At 38.6% G+C, this 19,994-nt stretch overlaps 1 protein-coding gene across 1 annotated transcript; it reads left to right on the forward strand.

Annotated features, from left to right (window-relative positions):
- Positions 1-8,434: 8,434 nt before the first annotated feature.
- LOC115975852 lies at positions 8,435-9,847 on the forward strand. Its single transcript, XM_031096879.1, has 2 exons — positions 8,435-8,660; positions 8,725-9,847. Exon 2 carries the CDS (start codon positions 8,727-8,729, stop codon positions 9,231-9,233), a length of 507 nt encoding a protein of 168 aa, XP_030952739.1. The 5' UTR covers positions 8,435-8,660; positions 8,725-8,726; the 3' UTR covers positions 9,234-9,847.
- Positions 9,848-19,994: the final 10,147 nt, after the last annotated feature.

Consider the following 19,994-nt stretch of genomic DNA (forward strand, 5'->3'; position numbering starts at 1 on the left):
AAAAAAAAATCAGGTTACAGCATCTTTAAAAACTCAATTGGCCTTTAAAAAAGAGATTTTCTGGTTGGCTGTTAGTTCAATTGTCGTGCTTAGATCTGTAATATAGATATTGACAAATTAAAAAAAAAATCTAGTAAATAATTTAAAATCAAATAAATGCTACATATCTCAAATCTGACTTTACAAATTAGAAAATTGGAAGATTTAAATGTAAGGAGATCTTAACTAAAAAAATATTTTGTTGTGGACATATTAAATCCTTTTTTTTTTGGGGTTAAAATGTGATTGTGTAATTAACATATATAATTAAAAAGTTGAAATGTATTGTTGTTGCTTTTGTTATTAACTTATAATTAATTATCATCATCATATCATGAAAGTTAATCGTTTAGGCTAATTAAAGGACTAAGCTTCAATTATGTGTCCCCAACACTAAATAGGTTTTTATTTATTTATTTATCGTAACAAATTTAAACCGACCTTTCATTGTTTTATGTATGCATATATATTGTAATATTTAATTTGTAAATTTTTTGTTTAACCTAATTTTAATTATTTAAGTTCAATATTTTCGAAGTTGTTTTTACTTTCTATTGATGAAAACGTGACATCAATTTTATCATCACGAGGAGTCGGTTTTTTAGGCTTTCTATTTCTTCTTCTTTTCTAATGTTATTGTCATAGTCTTTTTATTTTTTAATGAATGTTAGTCAGAGTCCTTATTACTACTTATATACTCTTCGTGAAGTGATTTGTTTTTAACTTATGGGACAGAATTTAACAACAACAAAAAAATGTGGAAAGTAAAGCGAAGAGAGATTCAAAAAACAAAAGACATTAGTCAAAGCATGAGCTTTCACTAAGTTGAGAAAAACCATCTAATTAAACGGCTGCAGAAAGATTCATTTGTTTGCTTGAAAGAAAAAGTCTTTGTTTTGGACAGTTCAACCCATTGATAGTTACCCTCCAGCTAGCTAGAGTGAATGTGGGCTGATTCAATTTACAACACTTGAGCTACATGCCTTTGAGCTCAGCGCAGACATAAGCCCATAAAATTAAAATGCTTGATTAATCGGTGATTGAATTAATAATTGTGAAATTGAATCCAAAATGTCCAATTTATCAAAGCTAGTTTGGATGCAGGTCCCATGTGCCACATGAAATATTGTACTAAAAATATTGCCAATGATTGGTGGGTCATTGACACTTGGCTTCCAACTCAATGCCACATTTAATTTTTTAAACAACATGGAACACCATGAGCCATGTCATGCTCATGTACAGCATTCTGGCCCAATTAGAGGGCCACATTGATCATTGATCAATGTGATTATTTTAATGATTTAACCTTATTAGATCTGATAAGAGATTATCATTTTTCAATTTGAAAATTTATATTCCATCCCTTAATTTCTTCCGTGATTTCTATTTCCAACTCATTACCTCACAATATATTGCTATTTCGAATTTCAACTTAATAATTTATTTGAGCAATTTGAAAAGGACGCTCTTAAAAAAACAAAAAATCAAGGGACCTATTGTTTCTCGAATTTAATTTGAGAGGATAGGACTTCAATAATTCTTTATTAATGTTATCTATGAGTGTTACCAATATATAATCTTCATTCTATTCCATAAATAATTTGTCATGTACATCACACATTATCAATCATACCTCTCAAATCAAATACATTAATCATCCAAATTGATTCTCCAATAGCAATAATATTCGGTTATTATTACCAATCTTTTTCTTATACCTAGTTTTCTCCACTTTGGTGCATTAATCACGACAAGCTATTGATTCCTACTTCATCATTTAATAAGTTGGTGTTACATAACAATCAACAATCAACAATTTAATTAGTATGCATCGCTGATATATTAGACTGGCTACTAAAACCTCACAACCACCTCGATCTTTTCCTGCCGACATTGTTAGTATGCTGGAATTTGCCAGCTCCATATATACGTTAGAATGTCACTTTAGGGCAATAACGTGTATCTTGCGAGCATTGAATGGATTAGTCACTGACATTATCTTATTCTCTTTTTAATTAATTTTTCCTCAATTTCTCTTTTTCTGTGTAACACTACAAAAAAAAAAAAACTGGGCTTTTTTTTTTTGTTTGGCGTATTCCAAACCTCTGCTATAAGAAATATATTAATTGCAGCACTTTTATGGAGTGCCAATAGAATGTGTAAGGTCAAAGAGACAGAGATTCTAACTCAAAGACACACCACAAACTCTACTTAAAAAATCATAGTAATTTTTAAAGATGGCAATTTATAGATGATTGTTGACTTCTGTTGATTAGTATAATAAACTTCTGTTGATTAGTATAATAATCTTGATTGAATAAAATTTTTAGTTGAAGTCAGGTGTACAAGACAAATTGTTCACTACAAGGACTCCAATCATTGAGGAAAGTTCTCTCTCCTTTATTCCAAGGGTGGTCACAGATGAGATGAATGAATAGCTAATGGAGGAGTTTATGGAGTGGGAAATTCAGGAAGCACTAGACCAAATGGCACCCCTAAAAGCACTAGGTCCTGATGGGATGCCACCCCTATTCTATCAACACTTTTGGGGGATTATGAGCGGAGAGGTAACATCCACAATACTAGCTTGGCTGAATTCAGGTAAATTACCTTACCCAATAAACCATACTTTTGTCACTTTAATTCCAAAAGTGAAGAATCCTGTTTCAGTTTCTCAATATCGTCCTATTAGTCTATGTAATGTATTGTACAAGATATTTTCCAAAGTCCTTGCAAACAGATTAAAAAAAATTCATGCCAGATCTTATAATTGAGCATCAATCTGCTTTTGCAAAGAACATGCTTATTTCAGATAATGTTTTAGTTGCTTTTGAGACCTTGCATTATATGAAAAATCACAATTCAGGACAAACAGGCTTTATGGTGCTAAAATTAGACATGAGCAAGGCACATGACAGGGTGAAATGGAATTATCTTTAGAAACTGATGGAAAAAATGGGATTCTGCTCAAGGTGGATCGATTTGATTATGGAGTGTGTTCGTACAGTCTCATACTCAATTCTGGTGAACAGTGATCCAAAGGGGTTAATAAATCCAACACGAGGCATAAGACAAGGCGACCCACTCTCTCCATTCCTCTTCCTATTATGCACGGAAGGATTACATGGCTTAATAAAAAAAGCTGCAAGGGCAAAGGAGATCAACGACTTCTCAATATGCAAAAAAGGCCCCAAACTAACCCACTTATTTTTTGCAGATGACAACTTGCTTTTTTGTAAGGCAAATTCTCAAGAATGTGGAAATGTGCTCAAAATTTTAGAGGAATATGAAGAGGTGTCGGGGCAAAAAATAAATAAAGACAAAACTTCTCTTTTCTTTAGCAAGTCCACAAAAGATGATGTTAAAGAGAAGATTAAAAATATGTTGGGGGTGAATGAAATAAGGTCTTATGAGAGATATTTGGGGCTGCCATCATTGGTGGGAAGAGGTAAAAAAGCGAGCTTTAATTATATTAAGGAGAGAGTGTGGAGGATATTACAAGGGTGGGAGGGGAAGCTCCTTTCTCAAGCCGGTAGAGAAGTCCTTATCAAATCAATTGCTCAAGCCACTCCAACTTATGCCATGGGTTGTTTCAAGTTACCTTTGAACCTTTGCCATGAAATTGAAGCAATGGTTAAAAAATTCTTTTGAGGGCAACGACGTGACAAAAGAAAAATACATTGGGTTAAATGGTCGGAGTTGACAAAACCAAAACTAGAAGGAGGATCGGGTTTTTGAGATCTTGCTCTTTTCAATGACTCTCTCCTTGCCAAGCAAGCATGGCGGCTCTTACATAATAAAGGTACTCTTTTTTACAGAATTTTTAAGGCAAGATTCTTTCCCCATTGTTCGTTCATGAAAGCAAAAGACTCGGCAACTGGTTCCTATGCTTGGAAGAGCATTTTGAAGGGAAGAGAGGTGATACAAATGGGAGCTAGATTCAGAGTGGGTATTTGGAAAAAGTATCAAAATCTGGCAGCATCATTGGCTGCCCATAAAGCATCCTCCACTGATTTCATCCCCAATCATTGAATCTATGGAAGATGCCACTGTGGACTGCCTCATTGACAATAATACGGGTAAATGGGATGCTTAAATGCTTAAGGGTGTGCTAATACCAGCTGAAGCGGAACTTGTTCAACGGATACCATTGCCTCGATGCCAAACAGATGATGTTTTGTATTGGCCATTCACTACTGATGGACAATACAATTGCAAGTCCGGATACAAGTTTCTAAAGGATTTGGAGGAAAACTCAGAGGATGGCACTCACATGGAAGTGACAAGAAATTTTGGAAGAGCATTTGGTCCCTGGAAGTTCCAAACAAATATAAGAATCTGCTATGGTGTGTGTGTAGGAACTCAATCCCAACTAAGCAAAACCTAGTACGGAGAACAATCCTACAAAATTCCAGCTGTGACCGTTGTTCCATACAAGCAGAAGATACCTTACATGCATTGTGGATTTGCTAGGGTCTGAATGAGGTGTGGGAAGGTGACAGATGGAATTTCCGTTCAAGGATTCAGTTTGCCGATTTCAAAGAGTTGTGCAGCTGGATTCTGGAAAATGGGAAGCCTAGGGACCTGTTTGCTATTCAGGTATGGAGCATATGGAACCAACGCAACAAACTCAGGTTGAATCAATCCTGCTGCCTCACCAAAGAGCTGCAAAAGATGGCAGAGGAGAGCTGGAATGAGATCCGTAGAAGCAACCTCAGGCTTACCCGTTTCAGCTCAAGTTCAACACATCAGACTTTGTGGACTGCCCTTGCACCTGACAGCTACAAGATCAATAACGATGGAGCACTTTCAATTTCAGACAACAAATCTGGGATTGGCATTGTAGTATGGGACTGTCATGGAGAGTTTATTACTTCACTTATACAGCAGCTGGGCAAGGCTTACCAGCCCGTGGAAGTTGAGGCAATGGCAGCTAGTAAGGCTGTGGAGTTTGGCAGTGAGTTGGGTCTTCATAGAGGCATAACTGAGGGTGACTCGGAAGTGGTTGTAAAGGCCTTAACATGCAAGGCATTCGGGTTGGCTCTTTACGTACATTTGATAAATGACGTGGCATTATTTTCCGGTTTATATTCACAATTGTCATACTCTCATGTAAAGAGAGATGGTAATAAAGTTGCTCACAGTTTAACTAGATTAACTTTGACATCACAAACTTGTACGGTGTGGATAGAGGATGTTCCATCTTACACTTTACCTTTTGTTTAGGTTGATTTGGCCGCTTTTTAGTTTATTTCAATAAAAGACTTCCTTCTCAAAAAAAATAAAAATAAAAAAAAGGTGTACAAGACAAATTGAGGTTTAAGAAGCATTGCATTTTCTTATATTTAAAAATTAATTAAATAATTTTTATCTTATGAATTTTTTTTCCTCTTATTTTGAGAAGTTAGATTAGTAAATTGTTATATTTTGTTAATCGCTAGTAAAAAATTTATCAAAATTTTTAGAAGATTCTTTTTTAGATTTAATTAATTTTTCTATATTTTTTTCTTAAATTATTTTCATATCCAAAATCATATTTTTCAACTTTCAAGAAGACATTTATAGTTAAGAATTTTTCAAAAACAATGTTTACAATGTAAAATTATAACATAACTAGAATAAAAATAAATTTTAAACGCAGCTCAGAATAAAATTATCAAAGTTACCATTACAACTTCACTTAATAATAAAATACTAAATAGTTTCAACTTTATACGCAAAGATGGATCTAAGTTCAAATCAATGTTTTTTAGAAGAAGTCAAATCAAATTAATAGTACAAAATCTTACATTAATTAAATATGAAGCATAATTAATATATTTTTTAAAAATAACATAAATTTATTTATCATAAATGTGACAACATAAATTTATTTATCATAAATGTGACTTATGAGATTTAAGTTTAAGGGTAAGATAGAGAAATGGCAGCTTGTTTGTGACTGTTGAGAGAGAGAGAGAGAGAGAGAGAGAGAGAGAGAGAGAGAGAGAGAGAGAGAGAGAGAGAGCAAATGCTTTTGCTTTGGTAAATAATGGAAATAATTTTTAAGTTAGAGAGAGAAAGAGAGCATAGAAGGTATAGGATTCCTTCCTTTCTCTAGTTAGACAAGGGATTACTCTACACACAAATAATAATAATAATAATAATGTACGAGATACATTTTGTTTAAAATTACTATATGAATATAGTATAATACTATGGGATAAAATTTATGAGACCTTTGATGATGTTCAAAATCGTCAGTAGGTCTATTGCTCAAACCCACAATCTTCAGTGAAAGGTGAAGAGTAGTGAACCTACAAAAAATAGAAATACCTTCAAAGAGCAACGATGTGGTGTTGGACTAAGACCCTTCGAAGGTCAAGTCAGAAACTAATAATGAACTTTTTGAAGAGGAGTTTCTAAAAAGTATTTTTTGCGTACCTTGAGATTGGAGTGTCTCAATGTTTATAAATGGGTCTGTGGATGATCATTGTAGCTAAATTGTAGGGATATGGGGTTATCCCTCTGCTAACGTGTAGGAGTTGGGAACTATCCCATAGTTAATCCATAGGGAGTGAGGAGTTATCCCTTAACTGATTTATGGGAGATAAGACTTATCCCATTACTAGCAGCCGTGTGCATGTAGGAGAGTCATAGGTGACATTGGAATTGCCACATGAGTTCAGTGTGCTTGGTCTCATTCGTCTGCTTTTGGTCATGACGTATGCCCGCGCAGGTCATGTCTGGTCTTTCGCTTTTGGTAAGTAGGTGCTTTTTGAAAGACCAACTTATTTGGGAGGAGTAGCACATTCCGAAAGAGTAGCCATGGAGTTAGTTAAAATATTCCTCATCAACTACCCCCATTCCTTGTTTGTCCCTTTTTTTTGGGCAAGCCACGGAATTACTCATTTTTGGTTTTTTTTTTTTTTTTTTCATGACACATGGCGGCCTAGGATTGGCCAATAGTCACGTCATTTGGCATTCTTGAGATTTTTTGCCTATAAATAGGCGAATTTTCCCTTTAAACCTCATTCATTTTCAAAATTTTCGCTTAAACCACCCGCAAAACTCTTTTAGTCGTCTACTTTGTGCTCATCCGCTTTTTGCTCATCCATTCCCTACTTATCCGAATTTTTTGAGTTTGGTTCGAGGTCGTTAGCCCATCTACTCGACCCAGTTTTTTGAGTCTTGGTACTCGTGATCGTCTACTTTTGTGGTCATTTGAATTTTCAAGCTCACAAGCTTGTGGTCATTTGCTTCGCTGGTCGTCTAGATTTTTAGGCTTACATACTTGTGGTCGTTGCTTTGGTGGTCATCTGAATTTTCAAGCTCACGTGCTTGTGGTCACTTACTTCGCCGGTAGTCCGGATTTTTAGGCTTATGTACTTGTGGTTGTCACTTTGGTGGTCATTCGAATTTTCAAGGTCTCGCACTCGTGGTCGTCTATTTTTTTGGTAAGTTATTTCACCCTTTCTTCTATTGCCTTTGTTAGATAAGAAAATTTAGATGACTGAAGTGGACTTAGTTTTATTTTGTCATTGTACGTGTAAGAATGAGTGAGTTCGGGTCCACCAATAGCCCCTTGTCGTCCAAACATAGAAAATTGGACGACCGTGGGTTGTCGCGAAGTGTTAGTACAGATTCTCTTATAGATGTCCTATCCTTAGAGTCGTCTTATACAAGCCTATCTAGAGATGAGCCAAGGGAGGACTCGTCTGGTTTTGAGTCTTCTAAGTTCAGTTCTAAAGTTGGGTCGTCAGGCTATGCTTCAGTGAGTGGAGATTATGGTTCTCCTCCATCTGATGGTCTTGATCGTCCTTTTATCTTACCTGACAAATGAGAGGTGAACAAGCATTATTCCTCTCTTTCTAAAAAGAGGCTAGCTAAGCTAAGGTCCGAGTTCCAAATTCCTCATAATGTGCCCACTAGGTTAGTTGAAATTAACGAGAAGTGTTACTCTTGTGATTGAGAAGGTGTTGGGTTTTATGAGGCCTCTTTTATAAGTGGGTTGAGGCTTCCACTTAATGAACTCACTAGGAAGTTGCTCAGGAGGTTACGTATAGCTATATCACAACTAGCACCCAACTCTTGGCATGCTTTCATAGGAGCTCAAATCCTTTGGGGGATTATGAGTGAGGGTCGAGAAGCCCTTTCCTTGGATGAATTTTTGTACTGTTATAAACTCATTTATGCTCCTAAGGCTGAAAGGATGTATTACTACAAATGTAGAAAAAGAGAGCGTCAATTAGTCACTAAGATTCTTTCTTCCAATAGGGATTGGAAAGAGAAATTTTTCTTTGTGCTTGTGTCAGATTGGGTATGTAGCCCCAAGGAGGTTGGTACTGCAGAACCAGTAGACTATACTTAGGGGATGTTACCAAAGTTTGGTAAGTCGCCTATCTAGCTTACTCGTCTGCCTTACTTCCTTTTTTATACTAACTTGCTTTTCATTTTTTCAGCTCAGGTTTTACCAAGGTTGACTGTAGACCAGCTAAGAAGGATAGAAAAGGCAACAAGCTTCTTGGTTGCTGAACGTAACTATAGGGCTTTGGTTACAGTAGATAACCTTCACAAATACTGTTCAGGACCTATCCTTTCTGCAACAGCTCGTCTTCGCGAGAGTACTTCCCAAAGACATAAGTATTTTAACTTGGCTTGTCCATTTTCTTTTGGGCATATGCACTAACATCTATTTTACAGAAATGGAGGTGGGTGCAACCAAGAAGAATAAGAGGGTTCAGGAGGTAGCTGCTCTTGCTACAGCAACAATTAAGGAGGGGAAGCTTCAACTTCCTAAGCCTGGTAATAAGAGGAAGTTTGGTGTGGACACTTCCTCAAAACCCTTCGAGACCATTACTCGTCCGAAGAAGACTCCTTCTCATCCTTTAATGACTCCTGGTTGTCCAGCTTTTGTTGAGTGTCCAAGGGCACCTGGCAAAGGAAAGGGAGCTCTCACTCCCCCCAAACCTCCCCTGCTCGTTAATGATGCTACTTATGCTATGGAGCAAGTCATGTCTATCATCAAGGAAGAGGATATAAACGATTGTGATGAGTTCACTCCTGCAGCTATTGGGGAGTCTGGGTTGCATGATCTTGCCAAGGTATTATCCTCTTACTTCACTTCCTTTTTTTGTTTATCTATTATCTGTCTTTCATTTATTCAACTCCTTGTGTGCCTTTCAAGCAATGGTGGGGATAAAGACCATTGAGCTAAGGTGTGGGGATTGTGAGGATCAAATGATTAATCTTCGAAAGCATGTAAAAAACAACAATGAGGTCATCAAAGAGCTACAGGGATCTGTCATTCCATTGACAGAGAAAGTTGCTCTTTTGGAGGGCAAAGTGAAGGAGCTCGAGGAGTGATGCTCTTCTCAAGCAAACCTCTTCGTTGCTGCAGAGAAGGAGAGAATACGCCTCTTTAAAGAGTTGGAGAAACTGCGAGGGGAGCTAAGCAATGCTGAGACGAGTGCCATTGCTAAGTACTCTTCCTTACAAGAGTACCTTCATGATCTGGGTATCCAGTATGTGAGAGGATTTGAACACTTTTGAGCTCAAGATTTTGTAGCTTTTAAGGACTTAGATTTTTCGAAGATTGAAATTAGTGCTGAGGAAGGTTCTACTGCAACTATGATAAGTGATGGTGCTGACCAAGGGGTAGATAGTGCTGCTGAGGAGGAAAAAGGGGACGACCAAGCTGGTCACTGGACTTTGTTTATTTTCCGCACTTTCATTCTTGTACTTTTGCATTTAATACTTTGACTTTAAGAAAATGTTTTTGGACATGTATAAATTTTATTGAATGTATGGGTTTTTGTTACCTTTCCTAATTTGCTTCTTTTTATCTTTAGTGGTTTTGGATAGACTTAGAAGTAATTGACTAGCACAGTTGGTGTTACTCGTCAGGCTTTGTGGGAATTAGGAGTAGGCGACTCTACTACTCGTCCCCTTTCGTTGATCGTTAGGTTCTTGTAGCACGTAGGAGCCGATAAGTCTTCTTGCTCGTGCACTTTCGTTACTCATTAGGTTTTAGGAGTAGGTAAGTCTTCTACTCGTCCCCTTTTGTTGCTTATCAGGTTATTGTAGCACTTAGGAGTACGTAATTCTTTTACTCGTCCCATTTTGCTACTCATTTGGTTTTAGTGGTGCTTGGAAGTAAGTCTTCTTACTCGTCCACTTTTGCTACTCGTCAGGTTTTAATGGTGCTTAGGAGTAAGTCTTCTTACTCGTCCACTTTTGCTACTTATCAGGTTTTAGTGGTACTTAGGAGTAAGTAAGTCTTCTACTCGTCCACTTGTGCACTTCGTTGAGCTTAAGGGACTTATGAGCAATCATTTCTTACTCGTCTACCCTTAAGTGATTTAATGTTTAGACCGTCCACCCGTAGGCGACTTTGGTCGTCTGTCCACCTATAGGCGACTTAGTGTTAGGACCGTCCACCTCTAGGCGACTTTGGTCGTCTGTTCACTCGTAGGAGACTTATTGTTTAGACCATCCACCCATAGGTGACTTAGTATTAGAACCGTTCACCTGTAGGTGACTTTGGTCATCTGTCCTCCCATGGATGACTTAGTGTTGGGACCTGTGAGATTTAGTAAAAGCTTGAAGCTTCAACAATGGAGGAAATACGAAACAGAGAGAGAAGTGGGAAGAGAACTCTCTGAACTTTTTATTCCAAACTTAATAAATTTCATGCACATACATTGCAATATATAGTTTACAACAGTTTCTAGAAAGATCCAATCTAACAAACTCTAACAACCTAATGACAATTGTACATAAAAATATCTCCACTCTATACAAAATATCTAAAGCAAAGTCAGTTGAAACAGAGCAACTCAAGGCCATGCTCAGTGAGGAAGAACAACTTCATAACACGACACCATTTACTGCCTTGAATAAGTCATGCCAGATATAAGTGAGAAATGATGTCGTTTATCATTTAGACAAATGTCATCGTTTTGACTTCTCAGTAACATATCCAAGTGACCGTTGAACTAGTGAACAGTGTGAACTTTATCTTCTTCGTTTGTAGATTCACTAGTTCCACTTACATCCCCCCTCAAAACCAAAGGGTCAAGGGACACCATGGTTTTGGAACACAGAAACTAAAAATGTCTGCCAACTGATCACCAGTTGCAATGTAATGAACTTGAAGGTCACGATGAAGAACATGTTCACGAACAAAATGGTAATCCACTTCAACATGCTTGGTACAGGCATAAAAGACAGGATTGGAAGCAATGGCAAGGGCAGAAACGTTGTCACACCAAAGCTTTGGTGGAAAGAAAAGGAAGATGCCAAGATCACGCAACACTTGATGAATCCAACATACCTCAGCGGCAGCAATGGCAAGAGACCTGTACTCGGATTCAGTGGAGGAGCGAGACATAGTGTCTTGTTTCTTAGCACTCCATGTGATAGGATTGAAGCCAAGATAAACCAAATAGCCAATAGTGGATCTATAATTAAAAGGATCTCCAGCCCAATCCGAGTCAAAAAAGGCTGAGAGATACAAAGGGCCATGTTGAAAGAAAATCCCAAAATTAAGAGTGCTAGAAACATATCTCAGGATCTTTTTGGCTGCAATTAAATGGGCTTCACATGGAATGGACATGAACTGACAAACCTGATGAATTGCAAAGCTAAGGTCAGGACGTGTAAAAGTTAGATAGTGAAGGGAACCCACCATACTCCTACAAACATGAGGATTGGCAAGAAGAGAGCCTTCAGCAGGAACAAATCACAAGTTAGGAGCACAAGGAGTTTTGGCGGCCTTAGCAGAGAGCATGTTATGCTTAAGAAGTAAATCCTGAGCATACTTAGATTGATTCAGAAATAGTCCTTTAGAAGTAAGAGTGATTTGGAACCCAAGGAAGTAGTGGAGATTGCCAAGATCCTTAAGTTCAAACTCAGAATTGAGTTGCTAAATCAGTGATTGCAAGAAAGAGAGACAATTGCCAGTGAGAACAATGTCATCTACATACACCAGAAGAAACACCAAGTACCTACCATGCCTCAAAATGAATAAGGATGAATCAACTAAGGAAGCCCGAAACCCCAAGTGAAGCAAATGAGTAGAGAACCTCTCAAACCAGGCCCTAGGGGCTTGTTTGAGACCATAAAAAGATGTCTGTAAGAGGCAAACATGATTAGGAAGGGCAGGATCCACATAACTAGGAGGTTGGACCATAAAAACCTCCTCCTTTAAGAATCCATGTAAGAAAGCATTCCTGACATCCAATTGCTTTAAAGGCTAATTAAACTGAACAGCAAGTGAGAGGATAATTCTGACTGTAGGAGGCTTTACCACAGGGCTGAAAGTTTCTTCAAAATCAACACCAAACTGTTGGTGAAACCCCTTTGCCACCAACCTAGCTTTATACCTGCTTATACTCCCATCACTGTTATGTTTCAGCTTATACACCCATTTGCACCCTACAACATTCTGAGTGGGTGAAGGTGGTACCAAGTTCCAAGTTTTCTGTCTAGTGAGGGCAACAAACTCCTCATCCATAGTTGAGCACCATTGTGGAAATTGGGAAGCAATCTTATAAGTGGGAGGCTCAGTAATGGTATAATCAATCAGAGGCTTGGATGCAAGTTTGGAGACTGAGCCTGCAAGAGCCATAGGCTTGAAAATGCCATCTTTGGATATGGTGATCATGGAGGGTATGTTCTGAGCAGGCACAGAATTTGGCATAGAAGTCATAGTAGTGGATGGTAAGGACTCAACCAAAGGATATGCAAGAAGGGAAGGTGATGTAGAATATGGAGAGGAAGAAGGAATTGAGTCAGGAATAAGTGGTGGAGAAGTAAGTAAAGAGGGATGATGAGAAGGACTAGGTGTAAAAGAAGAGACATGTGCAGTGGGGTTAACCTCAGGAAGGACAACAAACTGTGATGTATTGTCAGCAGAAAAATGGGAAAGAAAGGACAACCAATGTGCAACAGAAGATGAGGAGGATGTATCGGATGAAGGAACAGCAAGTAAAGAAGTGGTTTGTAAAGCTAAAAACTCATATTCATTGAATAAGACATGCCTTGATATGTAAAACTGAAGGGTAGAAGGGTCTAAAAAAATATAGCCTTTAGAGTAAGCTGGATAGCCAAGGAAGATGCAAGGTGTTATGTGTGGCTGAAGCTTATGTTTATTATAAGGTCTGAGAAAAGGGAAGCAGGTACAACCAAAAGTTCTAAGGTGTAGGAGATATAGTTTAGTGTTGAATAAGACTTCCCAAGGTGATTTGTTATGAAGAATAAGAGTGGGAAACCTATTAATGATATGGGTAGCAGTAGAGATTGCATAAGACCAATAGGACAAAGGGAGGTTTGAGTGAGAGAGCATTCAATAAGATGTCTATGTTTCCTCTCAACAGTGCCATTCTGCTAAGGGGTATGAGGACATAAGGTTTGGTGGATAATGCCAGAACTAGAGAAAAAATGTTGAGAGGCATTAAAGTGTATTCACCACCACCATCTATTCTCAAGATCTTAATCTGTGTGTTCAATTGAGTTTCAATATATGCTTTAAAGTACTTAAAAACATCAAACACATTAGATTTATGTTTTAGTAGATATACCCAAGTGAATTTGGAAAATTCATCAATGAAGACAAGATAGTATCTAAAATCATTTATAGAAGTAATGGGAGCTGGACCCCAAACATCACTGTGAACTAATTCAAGACATTTAGAAGCAAGAAAAACAGACTAGGGAAAAGGCAGTTTATGCATTTTCCCACTGAGACAATGTTTACAATGAGATACAAAATTGGAAATGGAATCATTACAATTCACTGAATTATTACAAGAAGAGAGAGCTGTCCTAAGAATACTATCACTGGGATGACCTAGTCTGTGGTGCCAAAACAACCACTTATTAGATTTCTGAGCATGAAAAGAAGATGAGATAGGGAAAGGTGACTATGAATGTGTAGTAGTAGAGTGAGGATGATGCTTAACAGGTTGGTTATGCTTGATGAAATTCTTTGAGTAGATTGGATAAACTCCATTCTCATTCAAGCCCCAATAGAGGATTCTCCCCGTAGGAACATCCTGGATTTTGAGTTCATGAGCATCAAAATGACAAGAACAATTATTATCCAAACAAAATTATGCACAAACAGAAGCTTCATGGCTATTCTAGGGACATGTAAGACATTTTTAAGAACAAAGTTATGATATTTTGTAGAAATTGAAGCATTACCAATATGGTTGATAGGAAGAGTTTGACCATTGCCTACTATGATCTGCTCTGGTCCTTTGTATTGTAACTGAATAGAAAGATTACCAAGATTGGCAGTGAGATGATCTGAGGTACCAGAATCAGCTAGCCAAGGATCTTGATTGTTTGTCAAAGTTGCATTAGAAGCTTGAGCCATTGCAGCAAGTTTGGTTGGTGGATTCTTGCCTTGATAAGCAAAATCCATTCTGTGATAACAGTCAAGGGCTTGATGACCTGCCTTTCCATAAATTTGGCAAATAGGTCTATCACCCTTGAAATTTTGGCCACCAAACTGAGAGGTCTAAGTAGGAGAGTAATTCTGCTGATGAAATTGTGGTGTGTAAAACTTCTATTGTTGTTGTTGAGGTGAGTAGAACTGTTGTTGTTGACCTCCACCACCATTTTTGGTATACCTTCCTCTACCTCGACCTCTATTATTGTTGTTTTTACCTCTTCCTCAGTTAGATCCACCATGATTCTGTGATTGAAACTGAGAATTGTTAGAATGCTTGTTACAAGAAGCAAACATGGCTAGAGAATGAGAGAAATTATCAGAATTCTCTGCCATAGCCTGTTATTCACTCTGTAACATGATAGAAAGTTGTTCATAGGTAATTGAATCACTCTTGGTGCGGATTGCAAAGCAGAAGTGAGCAAATTCTTTAGGCAAACCACGAAGAACAATAGAGATAAGTTCTTCATTATCAACAACAACTCCAAGAGCAAGGAGTTTATCTCATGCAATCTTGATCTTTTGCAAGAAGCCATTGACTAAATTAGATCCTTTCTTGAGGCTTTGTAGCTCAAGTTTCAAGTTCAGAATGTTTGCCCTTGAGGTTGATGTGAACCTTTGTTCTAGAGTATTCCATACTTCTCTAGAAGTGGTAATTCCAACTACAAGTGAAAACACTTGCGAAGTGAGAGTAGAATTGATCAAGGATAACAAAGCTTTATCCTTGACTCTCTAAGTCAAAAAGTCTGGATTCACATTTGTAGTCAAGCTTCCTTAAGCATCAAGGAGATATTGACAAGGTTGAATAGATGAGCCATCTATATGCTCAATCAACGAATAAGCTTCCAGAATTGTAATCAACTGGTGCTTCCATGGTATATAATTGGTGTAGTCAAGTTTTATGGACATTAGGTTTGACATATTGGAAAGAAGTAACAGTGGTGATTGAGACTGAGTAGGAGTGACTATTGTGGTAGTTTGTGATGGTGGAGTAGAGCTTGAAGGTGTAGAGGATGCCATGGATTGTTGCTTTGATACCATGTGAGATTTAGTAAAAGCTTTAAGCTTCAACAATGGAGGAAATATGAAATAGGGAGAGAAGTTGGGAAGAGAACTCTCTGAACTTTGTATTCCAAACTTAATAAATTTCATGCACATACATCTCAATATATAGTTTACAAAAGTTTCTAGAAAGATCCAATCTAACAAACTCTAACAACCTAATGAAAGCTGTACATAACAATATTTCCACTCTATACAAAATATCTAAAGCAAAGTCTATACAAATATCTGAAGCAAAGTCGGTTGAAACAGAGCAAGTCAAGGCCGTGCTCAATGAGGAAGAACAACTTCATAACACGACACCATTTACTACCTTGAATAAGTTATGCCAAATATAAGTGAGAAACGATGTCATTTATCATTTAGACAAACGTCATCATTTTGACTTCTCAGTAACATATTCAAGTGACTGTTAAACTAGTGAACAATGTGAACTTTATCTTCTTCATTTGTAGATTCACCGGTTCCACTTACAGGACCGTCCACCTATAGGCAACTTTAGTCGTCTATCCACCTATAGGCGACTTTTGGTTGTTTGCTTTCATACGTCATAAAGGGTGAAAAATAACTTTATTCAAAGGATGAGCTCATATGGAAATAAATCCAAATCTCAAATAAGTGAGTATGATTGAAACATAAATTATGTCAAATCCTAACTTTCATAAGTAGCATACGAAAAAGGAAAAACAAACAAAACTAACATGAGCATAGCTTTAGGAGACATCCTACTGATAATACTTTCTCAAATGCTTGGTGTTCCATGGGTGAGGTAATTTCCGCCCATCTAGTGTCTTTAGGTGGTAAATGCCTCTCCTAAAGCAATCGACGACCTTGTAAGGTCCTTCCCAATTTGGGCCCAGCTTCTCATGTGCCAAGTCTCTAGTGACGAGCATTACTCTTCTCAGGACTAGCTCCCCTTTGTTAAAGCGTCTTGGCCTCACCCATTTGTTGTAGTGCCTAGTCATGAGGTTCTGATACCAATCCAGCCTCTGTTCTACCCCTATTCTAACTTCATCCAGCAAGTCCAGGTTGATGCATAGTTCCTTGTCGTTGCTCTCTTCATTATAGTGATCCACTCTAAGGCTGGTAAGTCCTACTTCCACTGGTATCATTGCTTTAGTGTCGAATGAAAGTTTGAATGGAGTTTCTTCGGTGGGAGTCCATGTTGTTGTGTGGTACACCCATAGGACACTTGGGAGCTCATCTGGCCATATTCCTTTTACTTGCTCGAGTCAAGTTTTAATCAGTTTAAGTATGGATCAGCTCACCACTTCTACTTGTCCATTAACTTAAGGATATGCTAGTGAGGAGTAGTGATTCTTAATCGACAACCGTTGACAGAAATCTTGGAATGCTTCATTGTCAAACTGCTTTCCATTGTTGGAGACCAACACTTTTGGTATTCCGAAATGACAAACAATGTTTTTCATACAAAGTTCCTAATATTCCTTCCTGTGATGGTAGCCAAAGGCTCATCCTCTACCCACTTCGTAAAGTAGTCAATGCCAACTACAAGGAACTTAAGCTGCCGTACTGTTGCTGGGAACAAATCCATTATATCTAGTCCCTATTACGCGAAAGGCCATGGAGATGTCATAGGAGTGAGTTACTCCAGCGGCTGTCGAGGGATGCTACTGAAACATTGGCATTTATTGCATGCTCTGACATAGGTCTGGGCGTCCTTCTACATAGTAGGCCAGTAGTACCCAGCTCGCATGAACTTCTGAGTAAGGGAGCAGGCCCCTGCATGATTACCACAAATCCCCTCATGTACTTCTCGCATTACATAATTTGCTTCGTCTGGGGCCAAACACCTCAGGTATAGAAGAGTGAAACTTCTCTTGTACAGTTTGTCTCCTATCAAGACGAAACGGGATGCCCAAATCTTCAGCTTTCTTGCACTGACATGGTCATCTGGAAGTTGTCCCTCTTTTAGGTAAGAGATGATGAGGACCATCCGTTCATCCCCTAGTGGAATCACTTGCACTTCTATATGGTCCGTGGTTGGTGCATATTGTATGAAATAGAGTACTCTTTCATCCAATATCATGCCTTCAGCCGAGGCAATCTTGGCTAAATGGTTAGCGTCCGCATTTTCTTCTCTTGGGACTTGCACGAATCTGACATTAAAGTCACGACCTACATGCTGCTTCATGAGATTCAAATATTTCCTCATGCGCTCTCCTTTTGCCTCGTAGTTTCCATTGACTTGTCTAGTGATTACTTAGGAGTCGCAACAAATGACCATGGAAGATGCTCTAGCAGCTCTGGCCAAGTCAAGACCAGTAAGGAGTGCCTCATATTCAGCTTCATTATTCATCTTCTAAAATTCAAGCCTTACAGCACACTCCATTACATCACCTTCTAGTGATTTCAATATAACACCAACTCCACCACCGCGCTTGTTGGATAAGCCATCAGTACTAACAACCCATGGTGTTGCCTCCTATTCCACACCTTCTCCGTCCTTAGTAAGTGTGAATTTTGCCACGAAGTCCGCCAAAGCTTGTGCCTTAATGGCTGTTATTGGTCAGTACTTGACATCAAACTCACTCAGTTCGAAGGCCCAAAGAACCATTCTCCCCAATGCATTAGGGTTGTTCATGGCCTTCTTTAATAGTCTGTTCATCAAGACGATTATGGTATGAGCTTGAAAGTACGGCCTAAGCTTACAGGCAGACGTAACTAGAGCAAGTGCCATTTTCTCAATAGGGGGTATCTCTCTTCAACTCCCCTCAAAACTTTCCTAGTGTAGTACACGAGCATCTATATCTTTTCTTCTTCTTTGATCAAGGCCGAACTGACAGCTATAGGTGATACTGCCAGGTAGAGAAAGAGCTCCTTATTTGGCTTTGAAGGACTGACTAAAGGGGGAGATGACAAGTAAGCCTTTAGTTCTTCAAAAGCCCTTTAGCAGTCATCAATCCCCTCAAAGGCTTTCTTCAACGTCTTAAAGAATGGTAGGAACTTATTTGTTGCTCTTAATACAAACATGTTGAGGGTTGTTACTCTTCCATTCAAGCTTTTGTACTTCTTTGATGCTCTTAAGAGGTTCCATATCTAAGATGGCCTAAATCTTGTCTAGATTAGCTTCAATGCCCTGCTACGAAACTATGAAGCCTAGAAATTTGCCCGACGAGACTTCAAATGCGCATTTGTTAGGGTTGGGTTCATGTTATAGCATCGGAGTGTCTCAAACGTATCCTGAAGGTCGGCCAGGTGCCGACTTTCCTCCTTGATCTTTACTAGCATATCATCAACATATGCCTCCACATTTCTTCCTACTTAAGGCTGAAACATCTTATTCACTAGTTGTTGGTAGGTAGCCCTGGCATTCTTCAGGCCGAAAGGCATGACTTTGTAACAGAACAGTCCTTGACTAGTGATGAAGGACGTCCTCTTGATCAGACTCATGCATCTTGATCTGGTTGTATCCTGAGAAAGCATCCATGAAGCTTAAAAGCTGATGACCAAGTGTAGAGTCTACCAACTAATCTATATGCAAAAGAGGGTAACTGTCTTTCGGGCATGTTTTGTTCAGATTAGTGAAATCTACGCACATCCTCCACTTACAGTTAGCTTTCTTAACCATCACTACATTGGAGAGTCAATCCAGATAATAAACCTCTCAAATGAACCCTACAGCTAGTAGCTTTTACACTTCTTCTACTATGGCTTCGTTCCTTTCAGGGGCAAAGGCACGTTTCTTCTGACGGATTGGAGTAAAATATGGTGAGATGTTGAGTTTGTGAACCATTATTCTAGGATCAATCCCTAGCATGTCTTCATGACTCCATTCAAACACGTCGATGTTACTCTTCAAGTAGAGTAGAAATTCCTGTCGAGTTGTGTCCACTGCATGAGTTCCCATGCGTATGACTATTCCTGGGTAGTCGTCATCCAAGAAGAGTAGAAATTCCTGTCGAGTTGTGTCCACTGCATGAGTTCCCATGCGTATGACCTTTTCTGGGTGGTCGTCATCCAAAGCGACTTCCTCCAGTTTCTCCATTGGCTTTACCACTAATCGTTGGTCTTTAATGCTCATGGAGGACAACTGTTTATCCCTGTCGAGCATGGCTACATAGCATTCCCTTACGGCAGCTTGATCTCCTCTTGCTTCCTTTACACCATACTCTGTAGGAAACTTGACTAGGAGATGGTATGTTGAAGTAGCAACTCTTAGCGCATTAAGAGTTAGTCTTCCGATTATAACATTATAGGCGGATGAGCAATCGACTACTAGAAAGTCGACCTCCTTAGTCCGCTGTCTTGGGTAGGCACCTATGGTGATGGATAAGATGACAATTCCCATTAGGTGCACTTTTGTTCCTTCAAAGCCAACCAATGGGTGTCTACAGGCTTGAGCAGTTCCTTATCAATTTTCATCTGCTAAAATGCTGGGTAGTAAAGGATGTCCACGGAACTTCCATTATCTACCAAGACTCGTCTGGTG

The sequence above is a fragment of the Quercus lobata genome, chromosome 2 (assembly GCF_001633185.2).
Source record: "Quercus lobata isolate SW786 chromosome 2, ValleyOak3.0 Primary Assembly, whole genome shotgun sequence".
Taxonomy (NCBI): Eukaryota; Viridiplantae; Streptophyta; class Magnoliopsida; order Fagales; family Fagaceae; genus Quercus; species Quercus lobata.